Consider the following 12536-nt stretch of genomic DNA (forward strand, 5'->3'; position numbering starts at 1 on the left):
ATAATAATAATAATAGCATTAAAAGTTAATAAAGCAAATTACATCGTACATAAATAAAATTGATAATTTTCATAATACACAAACATACATACACATAACACACACATGTTAATGCTCCGAATACGTATTTAGAATTTAAATAAAATAAAATATTTTAGAATACATTGGTTCCATGTTGTATCATTCGCCCGAATTACACATTAAAGAAAAATCAATTTTCAATTCAAATTAAATTCTTTCCTCTGCTTCACTAAAAATCACATGAGACGTTGTCTTTCATCGTACAATGTTACAAAAGCAAAGCAAAAATTAAAGGAAACACAAACCTTTTTGCTTCTTCTGTTTTCTATCACAACCTTAAATAAGGGATTTTCATTGTTTAACAAAATTAAAAACTGTCGACTTGGGGTTTGCGTTCAGTGGGCAGCAGCATTTTAAATATTAAGTTTTGTGGATTTTCCACAAATGAGTTACAGACTACATACTATGTATATATATTTGTAGGTATATATATAGATAGATAGCGATATCATTTGATATATGCATATAGTAGTTATATGGCTAAACACATACAAATTAAACTGCAATGCAAAGCATTTCAAAATACAAATGCAAAATGCACACAAAACTAAATTTGTTGCATTCTATTTAACAATTTTTATCTCCTTGCTCCTCTTATTCTTGTTATTGCTGTTGCAAGCGTTGGCGTTAGCCTTTTTATTATAGTTTGACTGCCTTTTAAAAAATTAATTACATACTGTGCGTGCTCGAGTCTGTGGCCAACGCAACTTCATTGCGGTAACAACAACAAGTCTGTTGACTATTAATATTGTATATTATTTTTTGTTTGCCTTGCATGAGTCTAAATACAAAATTAAAGTTTTTTGAAGAACTAGTCTGCCTGCTTGCGTATTGTGGGCGGTGGCGGCGCTGGCACCGTTGGCCTTTTCGGCGTTTGAAATGAGTTTGGCGATATGGGCGTGGTTGGTGTTGGCTGCTGCTCCTTATTGCTTGTCGTAATTGTAGTTGCTGCTGCTGCTGTTGTTGTTGTTGTTGACTGTTGTGGCGGCTGCTGCTCTGCTGACAGAAATTGTTCATGGTTATTGTGATTATTGAGCTCCTTTGTCTCCTTTTTCGTGAAAGCGCCAAGTAATTCACCGCCACCTCCATTCGTATCACAATTTTCCTGCCGCAACTTATCAATAAATTTTTCCGCCGTATACCTCACCAAGCCGCCATTGTTATCTATTTGTGCCTGCGTAGGTGTTGTTGTGCCTTCATCATCGCTTTTGTTGCCACTGGGCGCTCCACCAAAGTTCAGCACTGCGGGTCGCTTTGGCAGTTGTGGTTTCTGTGGCAAATCGGGCTTCAGCTTGAAGGAGCCAATGCTATCTGTGCTCTTCCGATCTGCCGTTGGCGAAGGCAAATTGTCCAGGCCAAAGAATTGGGTGCGGGTCATTGGCACGGGTTTGGCGGGCGTTAAAGGCGGCGGTGCTTGAGCTTCCAGTTGAGTCTGCGAGGGTTGTTGCTGCTGCTGCTGCTGTTGGTGTTGCTGGAACTGCGGCAGATTTGGCAGCGGCGGCTTGGCGGGCTTCTCTGGCTGTCGCTCCTGCTGCTGTGGGAATAGTTCCTTGGCATGCGGACGATGTGCGCTATCCATGCTGCCTCCATTTGTATTTGCATGTGGCGTGGCATCATTCTTGTTCGGCGGCGAGGGCGCATTTGGTTTTTGGCGACGCAACGTGCCATAACGCGGACTCTCCAGAACTTCTGTGGGTTAAGAAACTTACAATTAATAAACGCTACAGCTGTGTTGCGGGAATCGCTTCAAAGAAACTCCGACTAGAGGCCAGAACATTGTAATAAGCTTCTGATTTAAAACGGGTGGAAGGTTAGAGTGAAACTAATTAAAACCAAACCAAGCCTATAAGATATACTTCACCAATTTTTGCAATAACTCATTTGGTTACATTATCGTTATATACAAATGTTCCTATAGTAGCTATATAATTTAATGATGCGATTTAAGATTTGCCTTAAACTTGTTTTGCATACGGTTAGGATAAGTCTGTATTCCGAATTTGAAGTCGCTAGCTGCTATAGTTCAAAAGTTCTCGACGTTCATACAGTCGGACAGACCTACAGCTTATCCGCCATTGAGACAATTTATGTATCTACAATATAAGGTCTGCTACGCCCCCTTCTAACTGTTGCATATATTTCTCATTCTGTGCCAATTAATGGGCTATCTGACCATAACTTAAGTATACCCTGCCAACATTCGGCTGATCAAACGCTTAAGATGTTTTTTGACACGGATTCTACTAATTCATTATTATATTTATTTATAAAGTTCACAAATATACAAAAATTATAATAAAAACATAGCAACTCTAAGAAACTAAGCAAATAATACAATATCTAATAACGCTTCTGACTCGTGGGGGGAATTGTATTTACAGTCGGCCCAGACCTGGTCAGAGGCGTATTAGACCTAACAAATATAAAGTTAGTAATTACAATAAAATATGAATGCAAGTACAACAGAATAATAAAGTACTAGTTGGGTAAAAATTATATAAAATTCCACCCTCTGTACTCACCACCGTCATGTTTATCTAAATGCTCGTTCGATGAATTCGATTTGCTTTTGCCCTCCACGAAAAGTTTAAGTCGCTGCAGCGTGACAAAGAAATCGACTTCGCCATCAAAGAAATACTCCCACTGACTGATCAAGAGCTCGACAATAATATTCGCCGCCGATGAGCTATTCACTTGACCCAAATAGTCCGCGGGGGCATTACTGCTCTTGTCGACGCGTGGCCACAGCATATTGGGGGACATAACAATGGCCAGGTTCTGGGAACTCATCTTGTTCTGATCGGAACGCTGCATGACTAGCCAGAGAAAGCGCGTGAGATAGCGAAGGTTCGCATAATTCTCTTTGGGCAGCTTGCCTAGAATGGCTTTAATCTCCGTTTTGCGTTCCGCCTCGCTGTGGCGCTCCGCAATCCGTATGAAGTCCTTGTAGAGGGCATAGGTGAGCAATGGCTCGGGCAGCTCCCGCAAATAGAGCTTCAGTATGGAGCCAATCACATGGGGGTCTTGATATTCGACTGGTAACGGGGTCTTTACATGTTGCGCCTCCAGCGCATGCTTCATGCGTCTCAGCTTAGTGCTGGCACAGCCCACGCGCAGCAGCCCCTCTTCATCGAGTCCATTCTCCAGCAGGCAGCAACAACAGAGCTCGACAATGTAGGAAATCTCACGATGCGTTGAGCTGAGATGCTCCTTCAGTGAGGTGCCAAAGCGTGACTTTTCGGTGCCCTGTATGGTGTCCTGAATGCGCGCCAATGAGGCATTCACATGCTGCAACGCACGCTCGTGATAATTTCTTTGGTTCAGCACATAATCACGTATGCAATTGACAATCTCATCCTCTTTGGCAATCAGCTCAAGCATTTGCGCTGCCCAAGCATCGCGCTCCTTTTCCAGCTTCAGTTCACATTCCTCCTGCTGGCTCTTAATGTGATTCACTTTGGCAGCGGGCTCATCCAGCTTCAGGGCGGTCTAAAAAATAAAGAGAGAGTTGTTATTACAATATTATTTTAACTATGAATTGTTTATAGCAAAAGGAGTGTGGAACCTTAACTTTTACAAATTATCTTCAAAAATTACTTAAACAAAAATTTAATTACTAATTTGTCGAGGAAAAACGAATAATTCCATTATAGTATGAAATTTGAAAACATAACTTCGTTTCAGAAACGGAATCAGGCCTGTCTGGCTTTTCATCGTGTCTTAAATGAATGACAATTTTAACTTAAAAGTATTCACGTCTATGAATCAACTCTAGCCCCATTTCATATTTTATAATATTAAATCATCTTTTTATTGGAAAGCATACATAATTTACTGTTTCATTGAACCCCAGCAGCAGTCTGTCGGACTTCCCGCCCGATAAGACACGAATGTGTGACGTGCTTTGTTTGATCGCCGCTTCTTATTTTAATTTTCTATTTGTTGTTGGCTTTTGTTTTTTGTTTGTTGGAAGACTTTGTTTTAATTGCTCAAATGTCAAATGCGTTGGCATTTCACGCCTCACTTTCACGCACACACAACTCTTCACAATTGTCTGTGCAGACTGCAGCTGCTGATTCTTCAGATTCTCGCTGCCTCAGTCTTTGCCTCTATCTTATCGTTGTACCACCCACCCACATAATAGAAAGTTGGAAATGACTAAACACAGCGTTTGTCGATTGTAACTGGCTCTATATACTACATACATATATATGTTAGACTTGAAACCTTTGTTCCCATGCATAAAGAGCGAACAATCGCACGTGTAATTGGGAATTTAATATGCATCGTTAATGGTTGTCGAGCATTTTTCAATTACTGGCGGTTCGTTATGTGACTCAGAAACAGAGATAAGAAATGGTTGCAAGGGTTTTAAGAGTTTCTGTTTTGTTCTTATATGCAAATAATAAGCATACGGGTGGAAATAAATGGAAATAATAATTGTTATCAGTTTTGTGGGCAAGCCAGTTGGATATGATTTCCTAAAATAGTCCGCCTTACTATTGCCACTTTAAAAGCTTATCAAGGTTATAAGCAAACATCCAAAATTCATATAAACTATTAAATGAACGTTTTTTCAACAAAACTATATATTACTATACTAACAATAATTTTTATATCAAATTGTGCAAAATCAGAGCTAAATGGCTATTAAACATGCCATTTGTAAGCCATAAATTAGACCTTTTTAACCCTATACAAATATAGTTCAATTGATAATGTATTAGTTAATCAAGAGTTATATAAACTGACTGGCCGAGTAGTAATTAAGTGTTTGTAGCATTGGAATACTCAGTAAATAAACACAAGCTTTACTTTTCATTTTTCTACAATTGCCAAAACGTAATCCATCTATAAATAAATTGTAAACAAATCGTGACAAGTTGATGTTTTGACGTTTTGATGTCTTAACAAACAATAGCAATCAACGATTTATTTATGCCCAATACAGAAACAAAATCATCTTCAACAGCTTCGTGACTCACCACCACCACCACCACAATCCCTGAGTGCAACCTCAAATCACTTAAATCAGAAACAGGCAAACCCACAATACACACATACATATATACTCGTACATATATATATACATATATAAATAGGTACATAGTAGAGCATACCTAAACAAATTCCAGCATATCAAGGCTTTGCACATTACACATTCCCAACACACTTGTACATAGTTAGCACCACTTTAAAGGAATTCCGTGTATAGAGCCACTCAATTAGACCGCTGCCAGTTCCACAACTAGACATTTATTAGTTGTCGGGCCAATACTGCTAAGGTGGACAAATAGGCTGTCAATAAATACATCAGACTGCCGATAACAACAATTAGAAAGACGATTATTTTATTCGACTTGATTTCAGGGGCATACTTGTATAGGTAAAGGCAATATATAACGCAATTCAGCGAATTTCGATTATGATGTCACTACAAACAAGTCAATGAACGTCTTCCGACACCTTAAAAAGCAGCTGAGCCAACAGCAACAACAACAACAACTACCTGGCGACTCTAGTCATGTCCGCTGTCATCGCCTTTATATGGCACAAGACGTCGTGTCGAGTTGTTTTGAGTTATAAACGGAAAGCAGAGCCAAAACAATCAGACATACTCGCAAAAGCAGCGCTTGAAAAACTGTCTAGTAATAATGCACCCATACAGACGAGTTCGAATTCGAACACGAACACGAACGCCACTCCGAATATAATCCAAAGCTAACGGCAGATTGAGCGAGCAAATAAGCAGAGCCAATAAGTGGCGCAAATCAAATGTCAATTTTCTGATACCCAAAGAAATTGGAACGCCAGCTACAACACAAATGAGCCAGCAAATGAAACGAGAGAAATAAAAAAGAAAAGACAAGGAGAGATGATTGATAACACTCTTCTCCACTAGACAAAAGTATATCATCAGTTGACGCCAACGTAACTGAAACGCTTGCCAATAAGATAATTGCAAACTATAGATAGAAAATAAAAGTAGATTGCTCTATATTCATAGACACTAGTTGATCCAAGCACAGTGGATGAAAATTGAAAGGGCAACATAAGTATCCAGGATGACGAAAATAGATATAATCTAAGAATACCACATCCTACATAAATGCAGTTCCTAATTGGACGTCATATACGGAACTATATGGAAATACTTAGAGCTAAAGAACTACCAATTTTTAATGATTTTATTTCATTTCATAAACTATAGATAGAAATTTAAAGTAGATTGCTCTATATTCATAGACACTAGTTGATACAAGCACAGTGGTTTAAAATTGAAAGGGCAACATAAGTATCGTGAAGATGGATTACAAATAGGTACTTAACCCAAGAAGACATCCTACTGGTGGTTGAATAGCTCACAAAAATTTATACATATATACATACATATATTACAACTGAATAAACCTAAATTCATTGCCTTATCGGACGTAATATATGGAACTATATGGAAATACATAGAGCTGAAGAACTATCAATGATCTTGTTTCAAAATAAAAAAGTATGTAAATATTTGCAATTCATGGATTGATCATAAAAATACAGCAAATATAAGTTTTAATCAAGTTTTATTAATTTAGATAGCTTTGTCAACCAATTTTTTTAAATACCTATTAAGGTATAATTAATTAACTTTTCGACAAAGTGTCAGCTTTATGATTGAGTAGAATTGGATCCACGAAAATCAGTTTTATTTGTGTGTAAGTCTTTTAAAAATCTAATTGCATAGAGAGAGTGAATTTTCTCAGTATAATCAAGAAATATGGGCTTTCCCAATTTACAAATTTGTTTCACAGTTTCACAATAAACTCTACTTAATGGCAACACATAAACTTCGAAGCAGTGTGCCATTTATAAGCCCTTAATCATTCGACAACAACAATCCCAACAATCAACACAACAGTAGTCTTAGACAATGACCATTTGTATAAATAAGTATACTATGCCACTATTGTTGTTTGTCAGTTCCACTTTTATTCTGTAATCAAAGTAAATTTCTCAATTGAATAAGTTTCGGTTATCGCAATGCGAATAGGAACAACAGCAACAACAACTAACAGGGCACCTATGGGGAGACTCCCTTCATCTCTACCGCAACGCATTCACTAATTAATTGGCCAAACCGGTTGGTCGTAATGAAATGAAAAGAAATGGGCGCCTAATCACCAACAGACAACATGAGGCGGAAACTCAACATTTGCCAGCTGGCGTACAATCCCCATAATTCATAAGCGAGAGATTTATGCTCATTAATGCTCGGACTTGAACTCGGACTCGGACTCACCTCATAACTGCGCTTTAGTGATGTATATTCCTGTAATGTGCGCGAGACATTCCGCTTTGATATTGAGATCTCTTGTATTTCTTTTTCCAAGATATGTCTTAAACGTCGCACAACTTTGGTCTCCGTTTCCAACTCATTTTCGATGATGCACTCGGCAATTGTTTTCTCCAGCTCGCCTGCAAGGAAAGAAGCAAAGCATAAAATTACACTATATGCTAAAATTAGTTGGACAAGCGGTTATTAAAACATAAACAAATTGTTGCCAAAAACAAACTATAGGCAACAATATTATATGTTGAGTTTTAAAAAATGCTATTCTATACTACGGGTATATTTTTGTTAAATAAAGCATATTAGATCTCGATATAAAAAAAACGGGAACAAAATATATATATTGCTTCTAAGTCGCAAGATCTATTTACTTTATCGACATCTGTACAAATAAAAAAAAAAATAGATTTTACAGATAAAAGGAACCGCCAGCAGAAATTTGGAGTCACACAAAAATATTCGGATTTAACATTTTTATTAATCTTAAAATACATGAATGGAAAAAAAGGTTCGCCCACTACAAATTATTTTCGGAACAATCTGTCCTGGGAATTCATTTGGTTTTTAAAATGAAAACCTAATATTTATATAAAGATCTCTTTACGACAACTTGATTTCATTTTCCCTTTCCGTACATTTCAAAGGAACCATTGTTTACAGAAAACTAAATATGTCAAAGTACAAATGAAGGGCAGTGTAGGCAGCTCGTCTGTAGGCAAGTCATTTAATAGTTGATGCAAAGTCGTGTGTCAAAGCATCTTCTCTTCTTTTTTTCTCTCGCTTTATAAGTGCAACTCCTCGGCACAAGTGAGGAAGTCAATGCTTATTTAAGACCTTATAGCAGACGGTAGCAAAGATATAAATGGGGAGGGGATAGGGAGGGAGGGCAGGCGCTTTGCCGGTTGTTGAGGCAGTGCGCTAATGTGGGAGTGTGCGGGCGCGCTGGCGAGCTGAGTAAGCAAAATTGTGATAATTGTGTTGAGTGCGACGTTGGCAGCACAACTTGAGGCTTCACAACAGCAGTGGCAACCAACTATAGGGAACACACATACAAACAAGCCCCTATATAAGCGTGTGAGAGTGTATAATTTTGAAGATATGTATGTATGTACTTTGGCGATAGTAAAACGAGTTGAATTGAGAAGCATCGTCTGGCAGGCAAGTTATGTTGCTTGCAAAATACAATAAAAGGGTGCCCCTTTGGCACAGTGGGGCAACAATAAATCAGCCATGCATTGCTCATGCTATAAGTATAGGTATGTCGTGGTTATGCAATGCTTCTTCAGATAAGCTTTGGCATTCAAGCTGCGCACGTATTCACACAATTGAGGCACACATTTGCAAAAGATGCTTATTCTTCAACACTGCACAGCATAAATACTTGTTTTATATTGCAGAAATAAACGAAGAGTATTAAGTCTGTTCTTTTCTTAAAGGTAAAGGAAAACATTTTCAACTTTATTTCGTCCAAATTAGAAAACTAATCTAAACTTATTTGGAAAATTTTGATTAAAATAGTGAACGGGAAACGACCTGATAATTATTTTATAGACATCAATACAATAAAATTAAATTTTTTTATTACATGTTCCATTTTATTTAGTTTGGAGCAAAATCTTCCGACAATTGTCTTTAGGTTTTTTGAGATTTTATGGAAAATTGTTTACCTAACTAGCTACATGCACTTCAAAGTCTAGTTTGTTGTTGTTTAGTGTAATCAGTTGTGCAAATAAGAATACTCATTAGTTCTACACCACTGTGACTGACACAAAACTGTGAATTATTGAACAATTGATGTGTATGTATGAATGAGTAATAAGTATGTATGGGTGTATGTATGAATACGGGCGCCAAGTACATAAACAAACGAACAATTTTTAGAGATACACACATACATATACATAAATATGGATGCATGTGTGTAGGGGGTTATATGATTAGGTTTTTGGCTCAACTTTTACTTTTTCTGCAACATATTTTAATTATTACAGTTTACTTTTACTTGGGTATCGTTTTGAGTGTTTGTTTAAAAATTCAAATGAAATGCACAATAAATTTCATAGAAAATGGGCAATCAAATTTGCGCTATTTTGTGTGTGTCTATTAGTATGGGTGTGCGTGTGTGTGTCTGTTTATATTAAGCAGGGGGCGCGAAATAAGCACAAATAAAAATACAAAAGTCGAAACGCCGCAAAAAGTCAAAACACACGCACACAGTCAACAGCCAACCGCAATAGCAGCGAATGAATTATAAAAGAAAGCAACAACAAAACAACGACATAATAAAAATTATTATAATCATTAAAAAAAAAAACGCACACCACATAAAGCAACAACAACAACAACAATGCATCAAAAAAGCGACGTTGAGAAATGTAAATGCCACAAGGCCAAGCGCAGAGACAAGGCGAGGCCGCAAACACACACACACACACACCAACATTCGGCAAAACACGCAAGCCCATGACACACACACACACTTGTCATGTAAAGCTATTTTCATATACACATGCATATAAACATGCATATCTATGAACACACACCTTCTCTTCTATGTATATATGAATGTGTTTTCTGTTGGCGCCCAAACAATGGGCACCACTGTGCAGTCGCTACGCCGCTCTTATCACTAAAACTTAAACGGCGCAGCGCGGTCGACGCCAACGCCCACAAACAACGTTGCCGACTGCAGCGGCAGCCTCTAACAGTAATTGTAAATCGTTTACTACTCACCGCAATTTGCCAGCACCTTTTGCAATGCCATATCCTTGGACAACATTTGAGCGGACTCATCCAATGTTTGGCCTATTTTGTAGTGCGTATTCTTTTTGATGCGTTTATCGTGCTCCTCAATGGTAACTGTTCCATTGTTGTTGCTGCTACTGCTACTGCTGCTACTCAGCGCTGGCAGCTTACGAACTATTTTCTCAATGGTATCACGGTATCTATCCACCTGCTTTTCAATCGTCTCCAGTTCATAATCTTTGCAGTCCGTTTTATTTGACCTGGCCAGTGGAAACGGAAATCAGTACAAATGCCGTTAGGTCATCAGCAGCGGCAGCAACAACAATAATAGCAGCTGACAGCGACGTAAGCGTTGTGCTTTATTTTGGCATTGATGTTTGTGCTGTTGTTGTTGCTGCGCTGCGCCGTTTCGATGAGGCAATAACAACACCTGCCCGACGTCTTCGTCGTCTTACTTCTTGGCCTTTGAACTTACCTTAAATTTTCAGCGGCAATTTTTATTTTTGCAAACTGTTTCTTCATGTTGTTTTTGTTGTCGTCGCCTTGCACACAGTGGTCGTCAGTGTTTGAACGTAAGATGCACTTTATTGTTGTTACTGTTAGTGTGTAATTAGCTCGACATTCAATATAGTTAACAAATTAGTCATTCTCCAGCGACGTTTGAACGAAAAATGATGTAAAGCAATGTTGCAAGCAGTGATGTGCGCTACCTGAGCTATCGAGAAATTTTATTGCTGTGGCAACGCCCTTTGCAGCTGTGTTTAGCGGGCTGCCAGCTGTTTACTTTTATTGCGGTTGCACGTGTGCCGCGCACAGAGCATTAATTTAATTTGTTTTTTAAGAATTGTGCTGCCAAAATGACTGATACGGACATAGTAAAACGCATTAGAGAATACTACGATCGTGAGAATGGACTGGAAAACTCCAAGAATGAGAATTTAATCACAAACGTAAAAAATTTCCAGCTACAAGTGCTCAACATATTGACAGACCATCTCATACCTTATTCTTATACCAATAATGGTGAGTGCATCCGAAATTAACTTAAAAACGTCGATCCAACAATTGCTAAAATTCTCCCTTTAGATGAAGAGGAAGACGATTATGAGGAATACTTACTACCTGACGATGAGAAGTCGGCGAAAAAGAAACGCAAGGCGCATTTGTTAGCCGTCAAAAAAAATGGGAAGAAAGCATCTGCAGCCACTTCAACAATGTCAGACAATGATGGAGAGGATGTTGACGAGCGTATAGCCTCCATCAAGAACAAATTGCGTCAAAAGAAACGACCGACTACAGAGCGTGCACAAAGGAAACGCGAGGCCAAGAAACTTAAGCGCAGTAAAGGAGTACAAAAAATACTGCTATCTTCCGCGAAGTCCCTGAAGAATGAAAATGTCAAGCAGCAAAAACTGAAAAACGGTTTCGTCAAGCTGGAGGAGAACGGTGAGGAGGCGGATAGCAAAGCTCAAATTAAACCTGTCAAAGTGCAACCAGTCTATAATGAAGAGGCAAAAATAGTCTACTCGAAGGTGGACTTCGCTGCAAATCCCGGCGGCAAGACAAAGAAGTCCCATCAAAATCCTCGCGAAATACTCAAAAAGTTAAAAGACACACGGAAACAAATCAACGAGTTGAAGGAGCAGGGCGAGACAGAGAAAGCTGCTGAAATGCAGAATGAAATAGCCTGGAAGAAGGCTTTCGAAAAGGTTGAAGGCAAGAAAGTCAAAGATGACACAAAACTTTTGCAAAAAGCCATCAAAAAACGCAAGGTGGAGAAGCGCAAGTCTAAGGTCAAGTGGGTAGAACGTAAGGAGCGCGTCGAACAGGACATTGCAAAGCGACAGAAGAAACGACAAGAAAATCTAGATAAACGCAGCAAGGACAAAAAGAACAGAAAGCTGAAGAAAGCATCGAAGAAAGGTCGCATCATAGCTGGTTATTAGAATCCATGGGATCTAATGCTAACATTGTATAATTGATTAAAATAAGTTAAAGAAAAATAAAACTGTTTAACCTCCAAAAACATATTTTGCTTTGATTGGATACTTGCCGATGGAGCCAAAAAATCAAATTATATTTTATAACAAAACGCGAACTTTTTTACATTCTTCTTTATATCAAATTTTAAAATAAATCTATTAAAATGGATGATTTTTAAGGTTCCTAAAATAAATATGAAGTTATAGGAAAACAAATATCTAAGATGGAATTTTATTCGTTTCAAGGATGATATAAAAATGTGTTTGTTTACTTCACCAATGTGTCGGGTGATTTTGAAACTCGGAACAGACAAAACTAGCTCAAAGAATTTTAAACAATTCGACTCTAAACCCGCCGTTTTTTAAAATAATGTAAAGAATATAAAGAT

At 38.1% G+C, this 12536-nt stretch overlaps 2 protein-coding genes across 2 annotated transcripts; one reads left to right on the plus strand and one right to left on the minus strand.

The window, feature by feature from the left end:
- Positions 1 to 146: 146 nt before the first annotated feature.
- On the minus strand, positions 147 to 10822 carry LOC115623845 (rho GTPase-activating protein 92B). The gene is made up of 5 exons (XM_030518387.1): positions 10641 to 10822; positions 10154 to 10425; positions 7370 to 7545; positions 2604 to 3570; positions 147 to 1770 (listed from the first exon to the last, which is right to left on the minus strand). Exons 1-5 carry the CDS (start codon positions 10685 to 10687, stop codon positions 893 to 895), a joined length of 2340 nt encoding a protein of 779 aa, XP_030374247.1. The 5' UTR covers positions 10688 to 10822; the 3' UTR covers positions 147 to 892.
- Positions 10823 to 10902: 80 nt separating this feature from the next.
- LOC115623847 (surfeit locus protein 6 homolog) lies at positions 10903 to 12126 on the plus strand. Its single transcript, XM_030518390.1, has 2 exons — positions 10903 to 11188; positions 11252 to 12126. Exons 1-2 carry the CDS (start codon positions 11023 to 11025, stop codon positions 12109 to 12111), a joined length of 1026 nt encoding a protein of 341 aa, XP_030374250.1. The 5' UTR covers positions 10903 to 11022; the 3' UTR covers positions 12112 to 12126.
- The last annotated feature ends 410 nt before the right edge of the window (positions 12127 to 12536 follow it).

This window comes from Scaptodrosophila lebanonensis, unplaced genomic scaffold (genome assembly GCF_003285725.1).
Source record: "Scaptodrosophila lebanonensis strain 11010-0011.00,11010-0021.00 unplaced genomic scaffold, SlebRS2 tig00000053-arrow-pilon, whole genome shotgun sequence".
Classification (NCBI taxonomy): Eukaryota; Metazoa; Arthropoda; class Insecta; order Diptera; family Drosophilidae; genus Scaptodrosophila; species Scaptodrosophila lebanonensis.

What these genes read in the sequence shown, in the direction of transcription:
- LOC115623845 (XM_030518387.1), bottom strand. Translation starts at nt 10,687, where the DNA reads ATGAAGAAACAGTTTGCAAAAATAAAAATTGCCGCTGAAAATTTAAG. An exon ending in ATTGCCGCTGAAAATTTAAG is followed by an intron (nt 10,426 to 10,640) that starts GTAAGTTCAAAG and finishes TCCACTGGCCAG; the next exon opens with GTCAAATAAAACGGACTGCA. An exon ending in CACTAAAGCGCAGTTATGAG is followed by an intron (nt 3,571 to 7,369) that starts GTGAGTCCGAGT and finishes TTTATTTTTTAG; the next exon opens with ACCGCCCTGAAGCTGGATGA.
- LOC115623847 (XM_030518390.1), top strand. Translation starts at nt 11,023, where the DNA reads ATGACTGATACGGACATAGTAAAACGCATTAGAGAATACTACGATCGT. An exon ending in TTATTCTTATACCAATAATG is followed by an intron (nt 11,189 to 11,251) that starts GTGAGTGCATCC and finishes TTCTCCCTTTAG; the next exon opens with ATGAAGAGGAAGACGATTAT.